Below are 20,280 nucleotides of genomic sequence, written 5' to 3'. Positions count from 1 at the left end.
GAAAGCTGGTGTAGTGAGACAGTACTAGGGCAGTGTGTGTCTGTTTACAGTGTTCTAAAATAATGTCTGGGATCCAAGCCACTGTATCTGTTATTTTATATTTTTTAGTAGTTATGCTGTACTTACTGTTTGTATGTTGTGAGCCACATTAAGCACAATTTTGTGGGAAAGTAGCATAGAAATAAACACATGTTTGTTGGTGATGATGGGCCTCTCTGAATCTAGACAATATTTTGAGATTTCATAGCTCCAAGAAACCATTTCTAAAGGTCAAAATAGGTGAGATGTGGGAAACCTGGGATCAGATCTCCAGGTGTCTTTTTTAAACTTCCAAAGTAACGATTACATCAGGGGAGTTGAAGTGGATCAGAGGCATGTCACTGGGGGGGGGGGAGGATTAAGGTATGTTGCTGCTCCCCACCCCCTGCAAACATACAAAGCTTTTCTCTGTACTGTTTTCTCAATAGAAATCTCTTTCTCTTCCACTCCCCCGGTTGCTATTTGCTTCAGTAGTGAAAGCAGATAGGTTTATACTGTAGCTGTGTGTTTCCTCAGTGGGGTAACAGCAACTTGAAGAAGGGAGAATTTAGATCAGGAAATGGGCACATGGGCAGGTAAGGGGATAAACTACTCCAAGTCCTGTGCCATACTGGCTGGGACTGGTGCAATTTGGAGTCCATCTTATGGGTGGCCACAGGTTCTTCAGCCTTGTTCTATAATTTAACAAATATATCAGAGATCCAGTCATGTCTCATATAGTTTGGGTAGGTTCATGTTCTAGAACACACCCTCAGTTAAATCAGGGGACTGGCTAGACTTATAGGCCCCCTCCCTCACCATTGCTCCATATGAACTGAGAGTGTAGCCTAGTAAACACTCAATGCTCTTTTGCAGCCATGCATTGCAGAATGCGTCAGTTATGGTGGACAAACTCCAGATAACCTTCTAAGGAACTTCAGGAGTGTCCAGAATACAATTTTCAGGTCTCCTCCGGTAAAACGGGACTTTAGAAAGTTTTACACTTGTGGCCTGATCTTTTGTGCCTTTGCTTTTTAAAAAAAAAGTCAAACTGAGATCTGTGAGATATATTCTCAAATGAGTGTTGACAAGAATGCAGGATCAGTCTAGTTTTTTTCCAGCAGTTTTTTATATTAAAAAAGAGCCATCAAGTTGAACTGATATTTTATTCTATAATCATATAGGAAGTTTTGAAACCTGTAAGCGAAGCAATCATACGTGGGGATGCCTAGTGCAGTCGGTCAAGCTGTGGCCTACTGAAGTTGACGAATCAAGTTGTAGTAGGCTGCATTGGCTTTCATCGTTTCCATGGACACTTTTGCCAGTGAGATCATCCTGTGCTTTGAGCAACAATCATTGTCTTCTGAAGACAACATATTTGAAAATCAGCTGAAAAGTTAAAACAAAAACAACACTATCATTATTTGACCAAACTGCGGGAGGCAGTGGAAGACAGGAGTGCCTGGCGTGCTCTGGTCCATGGGGTCACAATGAGTCGTACACAACTAAATGACTTAAAAACAAAATCATTATTTCTCCAAAGATAAGCAGACCCGTAACAGTACAAATTGATTTGATGCAGTTTTGGCAAGATGAGCAACAAAATGACGCGCGCACACACACACACACACACACACACACACACACACTTTGTATAAGTCAGCTTTGTGGTTGCAAGTAGAAAGGTTATCACATGCATGATTAAATAGATGCACATATGCAGTGAATATGTGGGCTTCAAGGTCTGGGATGACTATTCTAATCCAAGTTGTCCTTTGTGTTTTTATCAAAGTAGTGGATTCAGAGTTTTTTTGTGGGGGCGAAAATATGTTCTTCCTAATGAAGAGAGTGGATGTTAAATCCAGCCAAGACTTCCAAGACTGATAGGAAAAATTCAGACCAGGTCTTCATGAGTCAGTTGTCAGAAAAGAAATACACTTGTTTGGAAATCAAATTTTCCAGTGAAAAGGGCAGCTTTTCCTGGCATATTACAGATGAGAATTCCATTTATGGTAAACCAAAAGCTAGCTGTTCTGTGTAATGTTTCCCATGGAAGACATAATTATTATTTTTAACAGGGAAAACTTTGTTGTTCTTGGTTTGTATCCTGAACTATATGTTAAAAGTCGTTTTTGCTCTGCTGCCAAATCCTCATACATTGCTGTTTTGGCTGTTCATGCAGTTTTGTGTGCTTTATCCAACCACTTTTTGTTGGTAGTTTGGGCTCCACTGCAGACACTAATCTAGTAATGAATCAGTGCTTTCAGTCAAGGCTTCAGTTGTTATGAATTCCCACTAAAGATGAAAATCTAAGTCCTGTATTTTGTGTTGAATTAGAATGGGCTAGCTTTTAAAAATGGAATGTGCTGGTAAATCAAGAGACTAAGAATTAACACAAATAGATGTTTGTTTTGATAAATAATATATATCTCATTTACTTTGCTGAACTGGGACTGATGCTTCCTTTCTGCAAAGAAGAGAATACTTGGTGCCATGTACTGTTAATTTTTTAAAGCTAGAAAATCTGAAGCGATGCCAGTTCTTCAGAAGAGTTATAGGTTTTTCTGATGCAGCATTGTCAGTCTTAACTAGTGGCAGCATCCCAAGGTTGCAATATATGCAGATCTTGCTCCTTGACTTACCGTGGCTTGCAGTGAGGTGGTAAAACTGCACTCATGCATAATACATGCAAACAAACTGTGTTATATCTCCACCCACTATTTTGTATCTATGATCTTCTGAAGATTGGGACCAGGGCAGGACCTATATCCCTGAGCTCTGCTGCTTGTTTAGTCTTGCAGTGTTCCTATAAACTAATAGCAAACATCTGAGTGTGCACCCTTATGTAGCTAAAAGGCTACAGTCTCATACCCTCAAACATTTCTCTGATGAAAATAGGGACGTCCCTTTCCATAATTATAATTTTACTATTTATGCCCCACATATCTTACTGGGTTGCCCCAGCCACTTTGGGCATCTTCCAACTTACCGTATTTTTCGCACCATAGGACGCACCGGACAATAGGACGCACCTTGTTTTAGAGGGGGGAGAACAAGAAAAAAAATTCTCCCCCTCTCTGCCCAGCGCCCCTTCAGCAAAGCGGCAGGAGGCGCTGCGCAGAGAGGGGGAGAATTTCCCCCCTCTTGTTTTCCCGCTCTAAAACAAGGTGCCGTTTAAGGTGCGTTCAGGCGGCTACCTTGGAAGCCTGGAGAGCGAGAGGGGTCGGTGCGCGGCTAAAGAGGCTCCTGCCATAGCCGCACGTCACCTCTCCGGCTGGGAGAGGGTCGCGGGGCCATGGCTTCTTTACCCCCTTGCGCGCTCTCCCGGCTGGAGAGGTGACGTGCGGCTATAGAGGCTCCTGGCATAGCCGCGCGTCACCTCTCCAGCCCGGAGAGGGTCGCGGGGCTATGACGTCTTCGCTCCATAGGACACACACACATTTCCCCTTCATTTTTGAAGGGGTAAAAGTGCGTCCTATAGAGCGAAAAATATGGTATATAGAAACATAAGGAAACATTAAACATTAAAAAAAACACCAAACTTCCTTCATTGAAAAACATGTAAAAAACTATTGCCTTCAGGTGTCTCGGGGCGGATATTTCTCCAATGAAAATAGGAACGTCCTAAGGAAAAGCGGGACATTCCAGGGTCAAATCAGAAATTGGGAAAGCTTCTCTAAATCTAGAAAATAGGGACACTTGGAGGGTCTGCAGTCTATACTCAAGAGGGAAAGAATTAAACCATCACAAATATAAGGATGGGAAGTTGCCAAGATAGATAGATTCTGATGTAAATTGTGTGTCATATGATCTTAATGTAAATAAATGTAAAATAGTAAACTTTTTTTTTAAAAAAAGAAAGCTTTGGGGAACCCCATTGCTTGCAAAAATGCACAAAAAGTTTAAGAAAAAATCCGGAGGAACCCACTTCTCAAAATAGCACAGTGAGGACTACTGTAATCACATTTACCGTAATGGTCATGGAATGCTGACTGTTTGGGGGCAGGGGTGTGGAAAACTGGGGTGGGGGAGAGGGGAATGGCATGTTGATTTTATTTATATTTTGGTATATTAATGAACATTTAATACATTAATGTGAGCTGAGATACTTTTGATTAAGTAGTAAATGGAGTATATCCTGGAAAAGTGCATGGCTGACTGGCTGGAACTCTGGACAGGAGCATTTTAAGCTGCAGCTTTTGTTTCAGGTCCACTTGCAGCACTCTGCAGAGACCACAAGGAGCAGCCAAAATCAAAGAGGCCCATTCTTTTTGGCAAGTGTGTCGCCTGTTGTGAAAATGGTGCCGCTCTAGGAAACTTTAAGCCATGATGTGGTTTTGACTGGCCTTCTGAGCCAAGCAACAGGCAATGGTACTGTTTGAGCTTCACTGCTGCCAGTTGGGGATAACTTTGCCATCAAGACTTGAGCCTATTCCACCCCACCCCTTCCTTCAGAGGCCTAACATTTAAATCTGAAGAGTACTGGAATGACTGGATTGTGCCTGCTGTTTCTGGGGAAGGTGGCGAGTGAGTGGAGAATCTGGTCTGGCCATACCTCGTAAAGAGGAATTGTTCACATATGACTTAGGAATGGAGTATATATATGAGTTCAGTCAACTAGTAGCTGTATATCCAAATCTGTAACTGAGGCATCAGTTGTACAACAGAATGAAGTTGTTGGCAATGTAATATTATAATGTAGCAATGCTAATATTTGCTAGATCCTGCTTGATTTATCCTTTTGTGTCCGCTCTGGGCACAGAGAAGCGATTATGCAGGCAAGACACAATTCACCATACAAAGAAATACCTGCTCTCTTCTTTGTCTAGAAGGCAGTGGTACGCAGTGATATCTTTCTCCAGCTGTGTTTTAATGGACAGCAGAGTTTCGCGATCCCTCTGCTGCTGCTCAGTCTCCGCTCGGATTTCTCCTACTTCTGCTTCCAGCTTGGTGATGACAGAACCTAAATTCTGAAGCTCTATGTCATGCCAGTGCTTGGCATCATAGAGGGAGTTCTCCAAACCTCTCTTCTGCAAGGACAACAAAATCCTGTTGTAATTATATATATATATATATATATATATATATATATATATATATATATATATATATAAAAAATAAAAATGCTAATACATATTTTTGGCCTGCCCAACTTGTGCTCTACCAAGGTAAACTCAGCAGCCATGTAGTGTGGCCTCATATGATAAGACAGTGGAGGGCTGCATTTGGTGGTTATAAGCTGGGGAGGTCCGGTGTAGGTTTTCATAGGTGAGAATGGGACACCTGAACCGTGTCATCTTTCTTTCTTGACAATAGCTCCACACACTAGTTGGCCAGTAATTTTGGAAACTTTGGCCAGTAATTTTGGAAACTTGAGAGAGGTTAACAAGTGGTGTCTGGAACATTGAGAGGAGCTGTTGGCAACGAGGAGCATGTGTACAAATACTTGAATCCATGTTATAGAGGCTCCGCAGAATGCAACCATTCTGACAGAGGCCTTGTTTGCATGCAACACTAAGCCAAATCATAGCTTAGGGAGAACAAGTAAGCATGCAGGTATCCAGACAGGTATTCTCCTGGTGTTACTATTGCTATGCTACCCAAAGGTAACCCATGGTTTGGCTTAGCATTTTGTGTGAACCCAGCCTTGTGGGTTTTCCCCAAACAAACCACGAGTAGTAAACTGAGCACAAATTGGTTCAGCTCATGGTTCATTGTGAGCAAGACAATCACATGTAATTAATAATAATAATAATAATAATAAAGTGATAAAACATCAAACATTAAAAACTTTCCTAAACAGGGTTGCCTTCAGATGTCTTCTAAAAGTCAGGTAGTTGTTTATTTCCATGACATCTGATGGCAGGGCTTTCCACTACCAAGAAGGCCCTCTACTTGGTTCCCTGTAGCTTCACTTCTTGCAGTGAGGGAACTGCCAGAAGACCCTCAGAGCTGGACCTCGGTGTCCGGGCTGAACAATGGGGACGGAGATGCTCCTTCAGGTATACTGGGCCGAGGCAGTTTAGGTCAGCGCCAACACTTTGAATTGTGCTCAGAAATGTACTGAGATGTCTAAATGCAGTTTTTTTTCTGGAGGTACACAGGTACGCATACCCCTAAACATTTTGTGAATCTAAGAAAAAAAGCATTGCCTCTAAATGTAACACTAAGCCACACTGTGGCTTTGCTTCAAGTGGTGTGGCAGAAGCAGGACTGGTGGAGGAGTGAAGCAGCCACAGTTTTTGCTTTGAGTACCCGCACACTCGCTCTGTGTCTTTGGCCATTGTGTTTGTCATTGCATGCAAACTGGGCCACAATCCTGAAAAGAACCCAAAGGGGCTTTACTGATTTCAGTGGAAGAAATTTAAACACTTTCTTAATGCTCCTACTGGAATCACTGGTAAACAGTTATAAGCTTTCCAGCTTGTACCCTAAGTTTTATAGCTATAAAAACTGTTTTGAAAAGTGGAGTTTTCAAGCCTTGATGTCCACAAGAAGCATGTGGTTGCCATTATAATGGATGAACAATGGTTTGTTGAACACATTTGAAAATGTCAGCTGCAATCCTATGCACATTTACTGGGGAATAATTTCCATTGAAATCAGTGGCTTACTTCTGAGAAATCATACAGAAGGATTGCACTGATTCTCTTATAGCATAAGGTGTCAAACCCATATACAAATAGGAATCTGTTCATCCTGGAAGCAAAAGCCTTGCACCTATAAACAGATACCATTTCTCATTTCTGACTCACCAGAGTTCTCAGTGATTCAGTCTCTGCTTGCAGGCTTTGGATTTTGCAAGCTGTTTCATGAAACTCTACCCTCAGGGATTCAACCAGTTCCTCCTCTTGTGTCCGTACAGATGGTGCTGTTTCTGTGGCTTGCTGACAACATTTAACAGTGACGAACGGGGAAAAAATGCAGATTCTTATTTGCTGTTCTGTTATACCAGGCATCCCTAAACTCGGCCCTCCAAGTGTTTTGGGACTACAAGTTCCATCATCCCTAGTTAACAGGACCAGTGGTCAGGGATGATGGGAATTGTAGTCCCAAAACATCTGGAGGGGCCAAGTTTGGGGATGCCTGCATTACACAAATATATCATATACAATTCAGAAGAAATGCTGCTGGGATTTTAAATCCATCACTTTCTCCTCCGTTTACAGCATATACTGGTATATACCGGTAAATATTACTCTTGGTTGACAGTGCTGATTGGAGAAAATGGAGGGGAGCGTTATTTCATGGGGTAATTTGGGCAGTATTATTTTTAAGCTTCCCACACACATAATGAATGGGCAGTCCATGCTTGGTAAGCCTGGCTTTATTCTTTATTGGAGAGGTGCTCCATCTCCCTAATCATTTTACATTGCAAACCTATACATGTCTACTAAAACACAAAGCCCATTGAGATAAATGGGACTTACTCCCAGACAAATGTATATAAGATTGCAGTCTTAGTTATTCTTACCTTGTTTTGTTCTTACCTTGGTGTGGAGCAAGGCGCCAGTCTCAGTTCGGTTCCTCTCAATATCTTTCTCCCAATGAATCCGGATTTTTTCCAGTATGTCATCCAGGCCTGTTCCAATGGGAGTATCTAGTTCTTCCAGTGGTGAGACAGCAAGCTGCTTGTAAAGCATCTTGACATCCTGAAAACCACCCACATAAATAAATGGGCAGCACCCATTGAGATTCTAGCAAAAGGAACAATTTCCATTGATGCAACTGGGTAGACATCATTCATGGCTGGTGCAGCCTTACTTGATTTCTTGTTGTTTGTTTTCTACAAATAGTCACTCAAATGTAAATGCAGTACAGTCAAACCTTGGTTCCCGAACACCTCCGTTATTGTACATTTTGGTTCCCAAACGCTGAAAACCCAGAAGTAAATGCTCTGGTTTTCAAACATTTTTTGGAACCCGAACATCTGACGCGGCTTCCGCTTGAGTGCAAGAAGCTCTTGCAACCAATCAGAAGCTGCGCCTCGGTTGTCGAATGTTTCAGAAGTCGAACAGTCTTCCGGAATGGATTACGCTTGACAACCGAGGTTTGACTGTACGTGGGAAATTGCAGTCAAACATAAATAGTAAGCATATGGCTAGTTAATGCATGAAGGGGTTAAGATCATAGAACTCAATTAGGAACTCAGAAGTGACGGGGAAGTGAAACTTTTTCTCTTCCTTTCCTCACTCTTTTCGTGCCATGTAACTGACCAGGAAGGATGTGTCTGAGCATGCTTGAAACTGTATTTTGTACCCAAGAGTATTCCATTTGTGTTCTCCTTGCTGCTGCATGAAATAGTGCATGAATCAGACCTTGAATTTTGTAAGTAAAGCTTTTAAAGTGTGTGGTCTGTTCATTGCCATAGGGTAGTGAGAGAGGATCAAGTGCTGTTTGCAAAGTAAATGCTATATATAAAAGGCTCTAGCAGCCTATATTCCCCACACTGTACTACTGCTTAACTCTGTGATTGTTTTAAACTTTGCTGGGGGCGCTCTCCCCCTGGGTCAGATCTGTTTCCCCCCCACAAAACGCTTGTATTCTGATTGGAATTACTGATGGTGTTACTGTTCACAAATAGCTATTTCTAGAGCAAAAGCTGTTTGGTGACAGACAGAGCTCAGTTTTCAGGAGGAACTTTGTTTAGAATTGCTGGAAATGAAATTATTTTCCTCCTAGCCTGTGATAGACATGGCTAGTTGATGTAGAAAGTGTTTCTCATGGGAAGTCTGTGGTTTTTGGTTTTTTTAGTGTATTTGGGTCATTTCACGGGACCATCTTAATTCCATCAACTTTGATGACTGTGTTGATGATGAAATAGTAACCTAGGTGCTCTGCCATAGCCCCAGATTCTAAAGTGCAGTGCAGTGCATTACTGTTCATATATTATCAGAAGTAAGCAACATTCAGTTCATTGGGACATAGTTCCGGGTAGTTGCATATAGGATTGCAGCCTTAGCATGCCATTGCCACTGGCTTTTTTTGTATCCTTTGTAATGGCCTACTAAATTGAGGGAGTCTGGTATGGCTGCTGCGTTGTGTTGGGGTGTGTTTTATATATTGTATTCATGCTTTTACCAAATTTTGTGGTTTGCCTTGGGAGGGTTTTGCTGTGAAAGATGACATATAAGTAGGGATGTTGGAGAATACTATCAGAAAAGGAAGCAGGAATGGAAATTGCCACAATTTGCATGTTTGTTGGAGGTAAGGAATGGAAATCACACAAATAAACACCAGCGGTATTCACTGCCATATTTTTTCAGTCCCTAATTTTTATATAAAAATTATGTTATTTTTTGCATTCTTGACATTTTTCTTCCATTGAAATTATGTAATTTCGATGAATGCAGGACAGGCTGGAAATCACAGCCTCCTTGCATTATGTAGAGTTCTTTAGATATTTCAGCTGGTATGAATAGGAGATAAAGAATTCTTTGCAGGACCCATTCCTTCTGTTTCCAGTCTGCTTGGTAGAAGGCTTTTTTTTTTTTTTTTTGTTTAAACTAGAAGCTAGTAGTCTGGGTTTCCATGCTGGCCATGGAGAAGCATACCCATACAGAAACACAGGGTACTAGCCCCCTGGAATAGTAGTAAAAACATAAAGTTCATGCTAATAACTTTTGTGGGGAAATTTACAGGGCTGTTTTTAGCCCCTATGGTTTTATGAACAAGAGGCAACCTTGCATACATAAAAACCTACATTTCTGTAGAGAGAGCACCCCACGATCAAGGTGTTTCCAAGGCAGCATGTAAAAGTTAAGCTTATCAGTGCACAAAAAGCTTAACCCCTTGGGGAGAGCAGAGGCTTCATAACCTGAATGTAGTTGAAGTGGTTTCCCCCCAGATGTTTGGCTATAAGGTTATATGAATGTGGACTTTCACGTATGTTTAAATGGCACTGTGTCACACAGAAGTAAAAATAGCAAAGTATGTCAGAGCCTGCTTATTGTTTTGAGATAAAGGCATTAAGTTAAGCTTATGCAAAAAACAAATACAAAACCCACCATTTAAGAGCCCTGCACTGTGACATTAATCGCAAAGTTCAACAATAAACACTATTTTTGGCAGAAGTTAGCCTTTGTTTGGATAGATGCCAGTGAGTCGCCTAAAAAGATATGTTCTAGCCATGTGCTGTTCTCAGCTCCAACTTACCTCTTCATGATTCTTTGACAGTAAAGTTAATTCTTCTTTCATGTTTTCGATCTGGCTTTCCAGATCCACCTTGGTCAAATTAGCATCATCAATCACTTTATAGAGAGAATTAATTTCATCTTCCACTGCCTTTCGGAACGGTTGCTCATTTTCATACCTGCAGAAGAAATGGACAGGACGTTGGGACACTGCAGCCCAGACCTCAGTCTTCTGGCAGATGCGTTTGTTACAGGGATAGGAAACCTGTCACCTTTCAGATGTTACTAGACTCCAACTCCCACCCTCCCCACCTGGCATATCCAGTGGTTATGGGTGATGGGTGTCTGGGGGGTGGCAGTCTGGGAAGAGGGCAAATCCTCTGACGCAAACACCAAGTTGTGAAACTCCCTCCTTACAGAGGCATATCTGGTTCATTCGCTATACAGTCAAACCTCGGTTGTGGAACGTAATCCGTTCCGGAAGACCGTTCGACTTCTGAAACGTTTGACAACCGAGGCACAGCTTCTGATTGGTTGCAAGAGCTTCTTGCACTCAAGCGGAAGCTGCATCAGACGTTCGAGTTCCGGAAAAACGTTTGAAAAGCATTTACTTCTGGGTTTTTGGCATTCGGGAGCTGAAACGTACAATAACGGAGGCATTTGGGAACCGAGGTTTGAGTGTATAGCTTTCGGCAAATGCCGAGGACATACACTGGTACCCCGCAAGACGAATGCCTCGCAAGACGGAAAACCCGCAAGACGAAAGGGTTTTCTGTTTTGGAGGCGCTTCGCAAGACGAATTTCCCTATGGGCTTGCTTCGCAAGACGAAAGCCCATAGGGAAATCTCCGGGGACCTCTTTTAAATGCTGGTGGTGGGGAGCAAAGCCTTTCCCCCCCTCCGGCCTTCAGAAGAGGTCCAGGAAGGTCGGCGGGGGCCGAAAGGCTTTGCTCCCCACCGCCAGCATTTTAAAAGCAGTCCGGGATAGCAGGGAAGAGCTTCCCGCTATCGCGGACGGCTTTTGAAGGCAGGCGGCGGGGAGCAAAGACTTTCGCCCCCCGCCCGCCTTCAGAAGAGGTCCAGAACCTCTTCTGAAGGCGGGCGGGGGGCAAAAGTCTTTGCTCCCCCCTGCCTGCCTTCCCGGGAGAGTGGAGAAAGGCAGCGCCTTTCTCCACTGTCCCGGACGGCTTTTGAAGGCAGGCGGGGGGGGCAAAGACTTTCGCCCCCCGCCCGCCTTCAGAAGAGGTCCAGGACCTCTTCTGAAGGCGGGCGGGGGGCAAAAGTCTTTGTCCCCCCTGCCTGCCTTCCCAGGGGCTTTTACATCACCCCGGACAGCGGAGAAGTCCTCCGCTGTCCCGGGCGATTTTAAAATGCCGCCCGCCAGCATTTTAAGATCGCCCCGGACAGCGGAGAAGTCCTCCGCTGTCCCGGGGTTTTTTAAAATGCTGGGGGTGGGAAGAAAAGCCCTTGTCCCCCCCCCCAGCCTTCAGAAGAGGTCGGGGGACAGACTGTCCCCGGACCTGGTCTGAAGGCGGTTTCCATAGGAACACATTAATTGATTTTCAATGCATTCCTATGGGAAACCGTGCATCGCAAGACGAAAAACTTGCAAGAAGAAAAAACTTGCGGAACGAATTAATTTCGTCTTGCGAGGCACCACTGTATCTCTCTACCCTGGCCTTTGTCATCTGAGATGTGTGTTTTAAGGGACTATCCTATTCCTGTGACTGTAATCAGTTTTCACTGTTCTTAGTACTTCATCTTAAATTGTTGTAACGGCTGGTGGAGAGCAAGTAACGATGATTATGATAATATTACTAATGTACCACAGTCAAAAGCTCTGTCCCACTGATAGATGGCCTATGAATTGATTCCTTTCATTAGGATTAACCCCTCTACTATTATTCCCAGTCCGAATCTTTCCCCCTCTTCTCTCTCATATCAGTAGAGGAAGAGAAAATTGACCTACGAGAGATTACCTGTCCTTAACATCTTCGGCACAGGCTTGAATATTTTCTGTCTGTAACATAAGCCGGGCATTTTCCATGACTGCATCGCCGACCTAGAACAGTTGAAGCAGTCAAATATAAATAACAAATACAATCTGTATCCGGAACCTGGTCCTTCATTGGACCAGACTGAATTTCATCAGCTCTGGACACCTTGGTGTTAATACTCAGTAGATTTCTTGTTGGTTGATATGCATTAACCAATGGCTTCATGGGAGTCTTGTGAAAGAGCTGTGGCAGTGTAGGAAAAAAATTATTGGATTATCATGGTGAGCTATTGGGGGAAAGTGTCTTGCTGCATGACACAGTTGCCAGAAGGAGTAACTTAAAACAAGCTGGAGCTGGATAAAATTCCTATAAATTGTTGTGGTGATTTGGAGGTTTAATCTGAAATCAAGCTGGATTTGAGTTTGTTGGTGTCTTTGGTAACTTCTCTCTCTTATATCCTGGTTGTTGGCAAATTGGATTCTAGATTCACAAGGGAAACTGTTTTAATGCCTAGAAACTTGGCAAAGTTTTTTAAAAATATATTATGGATTATTATATTATGGATGTATGTTCTGTACCATTTATTAATACTATTGCTTAATACAAGTTTGTAATGGCCTTTGACTAGAATGATAAGCTTGTAAACTGAAATATGTTGATGATTACTGGTATTCGCTGGCATTGTTTCGTCTTGTACATGGCCATGGGAGCAAATGCTTAAAGGGAGGGTATCATATATTTATTACAATATACTGTGAATAAATTTGCATATAGGAATGCAGTGGGTACCATCTTGAGAGTATAAAGGGCAGATGGCCAGTGTGTTGCAGTTTTTCTTCCTCTAACATGGTACTAGTTGGAGAGATAACATTTGGGGAGGGCAGTGGAATGGCATGGTGTAGGAATTATTACTTTTTACTATTGATAGTTATGGGTAAGAATTTTGATTATTTGTATTTAAAGGCGAACCTACCTAATTCTCAATTTCAGAAACAATATGCAAACTGAAACAACCATCCTGCAAAATTTTCTCTGAATTTTTCAGTGCAGTTTTCCAGCCAAGTAATGTGTACAAAAAGACATATACCAGTGTGAAATGTGCCTAAAAATACACATAATAGTGAAATAATAAGTGAAATAATAGTGAAAATAATATGGGATTATACATTATATTAGCAGGGATTGTTTTGTAAAATAGAGTCTATTAGGCAAAATTGCATTAAAAAAGTTTGTTCTGCTCTGCCGTTAGTGCTCCAACAACAGTAATACAAAAAAAAAAAGGAATTCCAGATAGATGCTTCTCATGGTCCCTTCTAACTCCACAATTCTAAGCTTCTATGATTCTGCAACATCCAAAGCCCCCCCCCCCCCCCCAAGTCCCCATAATAGTGGGGAAAATTGCACCAGCCTGGAGCTAGTGTAGTTATTTTCTCCAGCCACCACTGTTCTTTCAGCCTGACTGGATTTAGAGCAGGCAGGATTTTGAATTTGGTGGTTCCTCTGCCTCATATTATCCTTTCCCCCTCCTTTTAGCATTGCCCTGACAATGTGGTGCTTGCCATATGCAATTTTTATAAGCATTTGCATCGAAAACAGTAGTAAAAAAAAATTAATCCTGCTGACCAAACAATTTGTGTCCTTTAAAACATTTTCATCTATCAAATCCTGCAGCCTTATTTTAAATCCAGTCTTCCCACCTGGGATCCCCAGGGTTTGGAAATATGACTGCCGTAAACTATGTCAGGATTTTTTAAAAGGGAATTAAAAATATGCATTTTCACACTTTACAGCTTACAAAAATAACACTTTACATTTCCCTTGTGTAATACTAACTGCTTCAGCAGTAAACCTCTCTTGGGAGGGGGGACTGGAATTAGATGGAGATTTTTGTTAATTATTTTTCTCAGCTCACTTTCTTCTAAACTAGAAGGAAGGCTGCAATTTGTAACACGTTGTTCTCAGGTTCAGAGAGAAGTGCCATCTTTTAATTTGCTGCACTGACTGTACACAGCTGTCCTGCTGACTCTGGGGAATATTTTTTATCAAAAAGCTCTCTTTGGACTGTTTAATAATGTAACCAGAATTCAAATCTCATGGGCCAATTCTCTCTCTCTCTCTCTCTCTCTCTCTCTCTCTCTCTCTCTCGTGTGTGTGTGTGCGCACACACACACACACACACACACACACACACGATTTGTAGCAGCTTCCCACAGCATCTAACTATGGTGGAATAGCCCTACAGGTTTTCAGCAACTGCAAACCACTCGCTCACAGGATTCATGCTGTTTCCTGCATGTAGATTTGGCCTTCTGCACAGCTAAGATTGCCAATTTCCTTTGCCTGCATGGACTTAGGAGGTTGCTTGGAGACACATCCACACCATACATTTAAAGCACTATGATGCCGCCTTAATCATGGCTTCCCCCAAAGAATTCTGGGAGATGTCATTAAGAGTTTGTCGAGGGTGCTGGAGGTCGTTAGGCAGCGCATATTCCCCTCCCCGAGCTACAATTCCTAGAGTGGTTTAACCATCCCTCTTCACAGGGGACTTTGGAGATTTGAGAAGGTGAATAGGGGGTCTCTGCTCCCTTAACAAACTGCAGCTCCCAGGATTCTTTGGGGCAACCAATGTCTGCTTAAAGTGGTATTGCACTTTAAATGTATGGTGTGCATGTGGCCTGGGTCAGGGGACAAAGCCTAGTGGTTTCTGTCTGTTCTGCCTGTAAAACCTGGTGCAAATTCTGCCTGTTAACCTAAGGGAGTGATGGGGAACCTGTGGCCCTGCAGATGATGTTCCAGCAGCCCCAGCCAGGATGGCCAATGGTCATTAATAATGATGATGATATTATTTGTACCCCACCCATATGACTGGGCTGCCCCATCCACTCTAGGCAGCTTGCAACATATATAAAAACATAAAGGTAAAGGTAAAGGGACCCCTGACCGTTAGGTCTAGTCACGGATGACTCTGGGGTTGCAGTGCTCTTCTCGCTTTGCTGGCCAAGGGAGCCGGCATACAGCTTCCGGGTCACGGGGCCAGCATGACTAAGCCGCTTCTGTGAACCAGAGCAGCTCACGGAAATGCCGTTTACCTTTCCGCCAGAGCGGTATCTATTTATCTACTTGCACTTTGACGTGCTTTCGAACTGCTAGGTTGGCAGGAGCAGGGACAGAGCAACGGGAGCTCACCCCATCACGGGGATTCGAACCGCTGACATTCTGATCGGCAAACCCTAGGCTCTGTGGTTTAACCTACAGTGCCACCTGTGTCCCTTATATAAAAACATAATAAACCATTAAACCTTAAAAAGCTTCCCTATTTGCTGATGGGAGTTGCAACATCTGGAGGGCTACAGGTTCATTTTACAGAATACCCTTTAAAGAAGAAAGGACCCCCCCCCCTTTGTCCCTGCAAGAAGAAAGCCACCAAACTTAACTGGTTTGTTGAATCGCTTTATTAGAAAATAAAATATATACACAGCCTGACTGTTATGCCTCCCTCTTTTCATGTGCCTGTTCCATTGGCACTTTAATTTATTTGTGATAGCTACTATTTACACTGAGTTCTGATGGTGATTTTGACTAGCTTAAAATCAACAAATTGTGGCTTGATATTTAATACTTGATTATAGTGCTGTTTGTACTAATAAAATGAATTGTCAGGAATTTAGTATGGTTGTACTGATTGTTGAAACAGTTTGTTCTGTGATTTTGTTAGCTTTGTTTGAATAGCTGCTCTTTTTAGTTGAACTTGACTGCTGTGCAATGTTGTTAGGAGTGTTCATGCACTTATTTATACCTTGAGTCCCTTTAAGTGCAGCATATGCTGCAATAAGGCTTGTAAATCAGCCTTACTTGACTGGTAATGTGTGCCTCTAGAACAGTTTCTCCCTCACTCCATCCCACAACTTCTGGAAGCAGAGAGGCTTCACTCAGAATCTTTTCAGAATATGTAAAGACAGCATCCCAGCCTCTGAGGATTTTACAGAACTTCATTTCTGTCCGGGCATATTGGAAGGCGGTGGACCCAGAGCAGTGACTCAGGCAGAGACGCAACAGGCACCCACCTCTCTGGGCCAGTAATGTTGCTATAACTCTGCATTGGGGCACAGTTGGTGCACAGCAGAGACTAGTCCATTAGGGTGAATTGGGCACTCCCTCACCAACCTCAGTCTGTCTGAGGTTCAGGGGGATGCAGTAACAGCCACCTTCCTCTTTATCAGTCATCCTCCTTTTGTGGCATGGGTATTCCTTTTGCATTCAGGATGCACAACATCGTTGGCAACAAAACGCCAGCCCTTATTCCCCACCCCCACCCCGCCTTCCAATTGAATCTAAATTTACCCCTTTCTGTGGAAAATCAAGTAAGTTTTAAAAAGCATTGCCAGTAATAACGCATTTGTGATATCTATGCAGCCCATTTACAGTACAAGGCACTCTTACCTCCCTCCCCGTAGTATTATTATTAATTTAATTTATATACTGCCCTATACCCGCACGTCTCAGGGCAGTTTACAGGAAGGATTGCTTATAGGACTGAAGCCTTTTAAAATAATAGCAATAATAATGAACATTAACATTTTATATGTGAACAGGACTGTGTTGAGAAGATGAGTGTACAATGATTTAACATAATTGACACATAATTGACACCAAATTATCTAGGAAATGCACCTGACTGTGAGATGCTATGGAAGTCTATTTAGAAGCAAGTTCAATTGGATTTATTCTTGGGTTAGTTTAGCGTGTATAGGCTAAGTGCAGAGTTATGATTCAAGTATTTTACTGCTTGCATGGAAAGTGGTGCTCTTAGTCCCAGCTGAATTAATCCAGAATAACTGAGGACTTTCCTATTTCTGTCTCGTGGGGGTGGAGTGGAAAGAAGTGACCGGAGGGTGTGGTGCCCACATCACAATTTGAGCATTCCAAATGTGTCCATGGGCCCTGAAAGGTCTGTTTCTCTGACCCCTTAGCCTGTTCACCAAAACATTCCCAAGAAATTGTATTAGAGTAGAGCAGAAGTTTTCAACCTTTTTGAGTCCACAGCTCCCTTGACCAACTGCATTCTTTCTGCGGCACCCCTGTGGGGCTCAGGAGCCCAGTTGTGTCACCCCTTGCCTGCAGAGCTGGCAGCCCCTCACTCCTTTTTGAACAACCTCCCTTGTGGAGTGTTCCCTCAGCCTCATCTCCTCTCCCCTCTCCTTGGAGTCCTCTGGGCAACCTCAGTGGCCACCCCTGGTCTCTGAGCTGCCCCCCCCCCGCCTCAAAGAGACAGGCCTCCTACACTGCCCCACAGGGGCCTGGAAAGCACCCCCTGGCCAGACCCAGAGGCACCATTTGCCTGGGGAGCTTGTAGCCAGGGCTGCTGCAACAAACAGCTGTGCAAGCCTTTGGGAGGCAGAGATGTAAGGGGGCATCAGAGGAAGGGAGGGAAGGAAAGAGGGGCAGAGGCCAGTGTTGCCCACAACACCCCTATCATTCAAGGTACCTCAGGATGCCATGGCACACTGGTTGAAAACCATTGGAGTAGAGGCATCCAGGACTTCAGTAGTTCCGCAAGATCTACAAGGTGACCATAGTGCTGCAGCAATGTTGATTCGATATAGGCGTGCCTTCCTAGTGTTTGTAGGGTCATAATTTTTTATTTATTTTGCCCTTTTGCCTCTTGCAGTATGTATGATCATGCTTTAATTTCATAAGATATTTGGGTTGTGTTGGGAGTTTTTTTTTAAGGCAGTTTTATAAAATGGGTAAAAATGTCCACAAATTTTAGGTGAAAAAAAGTCTTTTTTTGTTTGCAAAGACCTTGACTGAAAAGTTCCCCTCCATGCTAAACGTTGCGTAAGGGGTGGAAGAAAATAAAAATAAATAAAATTAGACCTTGCTTTTGGAAAATATGATGAATGAAAGCAGCAAATACCACTCAGATGGTATTTCCTCATTACAAACAGCATCAAGCTGGCAATGAGATAACACCAAGAGGATAAACTCGCTGTTTTGGCAGCGTTTCTTTCGTAGTTTTGCTCCTAAATGTAACGACTGCTCTGAAGAGAATTGGCTGACTACGCCAAAGAGGGGAGAGAGAGCTTTCCATTCTTCCCCTCTTGTGCATGAACCTCCTCAGGGCAATTCCCATACATAATGCATTCCCTACACACACACACACACACACACACACACACACAGAGTGAAATGATGTTAATTACCATGAAGATAAAAATTAAAATGTGCCAGGCAGGGTAGCTCTACCCTAGCACGAGGCTGAGTTCTTATCATTGGCATCAGAAACTCTTTGTTCTGGTTAACGATTCGTTCGTCTTTGTCTTTCTTGCCAGTTTTCATACTCACTTGGTGGTAGATGGTCTCCCAGCTCTCTCTCAGGGCTCCCCAGTTGTTGGCGCTGGAAGATTTCTTGTTCAGGTAAACACGGATGCGGTCTTCAAGCTCCTGGTTGACCTGCTCTAAAGCTCTCACCTTTTCAATGTAGTCCACCAGGCACCCATTCAGGCTGTCGTAAGATAGGCCCCGTCCTCTTTCCAGCCCCTGGGGCAATGGGACAGTAGAGCAAGAGCTACGGAGGCCTTGTAAGAAGACGCTGCTTATACCCAGAGCTCTGCGGGACACCCGGGTGCCCAGGCTGCTGACACCTCCTGTTGGCACAATTCCCACATAAACCCCCGACGGCCTGGACAGGCTGCCTGCCCCACCGATGCTAACCCTACGGCTGGCGGTGCCCGCGCTCTCCGCTGCAGACGTAGAGGGCTGCTGCCCCAGAAAGGAAGCCCTGCGTCTTGTGAAGGGCATGCTGCACCTCGGACTGCCTGCACTAAATGAGCAGCCTCTTTCCTACGTGCCCCTCTGCTGCTGCTGCTGCTGCAGCCGGCGGGTCGAGATCTGCAGAGCGAAGCAGGATTTGGAGGGGGGCTCATTATCTGTGCTCTGTCCCGAGAGCTTCTGGGACATTTCTCATTGTCTTTGGCTGCGTACCACAGGCGTGTTTGTTGGGAACAATTGTTTGGGCCTTTCCCCTCGGTCAGCAATCTATTTCATGAGAATGATCTGTCTGTTGCAAGAGCAGCACATGGAAAGGACAATGTGGTCCAGAGCCTCAATTTGGGCTGGGTAGAGGGCGAGGAGAGATAGTTTCTTCCACGTTTAAATGCTGCTTTTCTCTGGGCTTCCAAATGCAGGGTTTACGTGTACTGGCATGAGTCCAGCTCGCAGAGATGCCTCTTATATGCCAGGAGCAGATCTAGCTGAATTTAAGCGAGCAGCACTGGTTGTACCGTCCCATCTGATCCTGAGCATCAAAAGGCCTCCTGGCTGTTGACACATGAATGATCATTTTTGAAAAGTAGAGTAGAAGCTTGAAGCAAACTGGCCTGCTACCACGTTGTGTGTGTGTGTTGCTATTGTAAGTTTCTATGATTGACAGGGACGACCCACCAGCCTAACACTTTCACAGTGATAAGAAAGCAATAAGTAAGTGAAAACTGGCCAATTCTTCATTAAGTCTCTTGTCACTTATTCTGGAGTTCCTTCATATTTTTGCTGGTGACAGAAGCACAAAATACATTCCCACCCACAGAAATACATTGATCATGTGTGATGAAGGGAACAGGCAGGAGTTAGACTTGGCTCCAAATTCAGCCCTGGTCTTATTTTATGGGTGCCTCATCTCTAGGCCTTAGCTCCACATCTCTAAAATGGGAATAACAATCTCCCTCATTTGGTTGTTGTTAGATCAGATTCAATGAAAACTGAAAGTGTAGCCTTTGTAAATAAAAATTATAAATAGTACAGGAACAACCTCGCTTGATGAGTCCCGAACCCTCTTAGTTTTGCAGACCAAAGTGCTCAAAAGAAAGCAAGTTGCTTAGCAGTGTTTGGGACTGGCAGAAAGGCAATATGTCCCCTAATCCATAGGTCAGGAAGACTCACTCTAAAGAACATGATAAAATTAGCTTAAAATCTGTAACAACACAAAACGTCCAGCAAGATGTAACTAAAAGCTGATTTAGAATCAGAGCCAAATAAAAATTGGGTTTTGGAAGCTGTTGGGAAGGCTGGCATAACAATTCCACCGAGCGACGCTGTTAGAGGCTCACCAAGTGGAATGCCACAAATATTCTC

General features: G+C 43.5%; 1 protein-coding gene and 1 long non-coding RNA gene across 7 annotated transcripts in view; one reads left to right on the top strand and one right to left on the bottom strand.

Moving 5' to 3' along the window:
* The window catches only part of LOC310690010, a 34,579-nt gene that overhangs the window by 3,578 nt on the left and 10,721 nt on the right, over positions 1-20,280 (top strand). The window contains exon 3 of one of the 6 annotated variants that reach the window (XR_014517774.1): positions 18,483-18,567. The exons of the other annotated variants lie outside the window; for them this stretch is intronic. This is a non-coding gene — a long non-coding RNA (uncharacterized lncRNA). The remainder of the gene's footprint in view (positions 1-18,482; positions 18,568-20,280) is intronic. 6 annotated transcript variants of the gene reach the window in all.
* BFSP2 (beaded filament structural protein 2) lies at positions 1,171-19,746 on the bottom strand. Its single transcript, XM_083468423.1, has 7 exons — positions 18,496-19,746; positions 12,130-12,212; positions 10,174-10,330; positions 7,509-7,670; positions 6,774-6,905; positions 4,828-5,048; positions 1,171-1,407 (listed from the first exon to the last, which is right to left on the bottom strand). The coding sequence occupies exons 1-7, from the start codon at positions 18,949-18,951 to the stop codon at positions 1,404-1,406; spliced, it is 1,215 nt and encodes a 404-aa protein (XP_083324549.1). The 5' UTR covers positions 18,952-19,746; the 3' UTR covers positions 1,171-1,403.

The sequence above is a fragment of the Podarcis liolepis genome (genome assembly GCF_965112155.1).
Source record: "Podarcis liolepis genome assembly, chromosome: 12".
NCBI classification, from domain to species: Eukaryota; Metazoa; Chordata; class Lepidosauria; order Squamata; family Lacertidae; genus Podarcis; species Podarcis liolepis.
The sequence above is the reverse complement of the archived record's forward strand: the minus strand, read 5'-3'. Positions and strand labels throughout refer to the sequence as shown.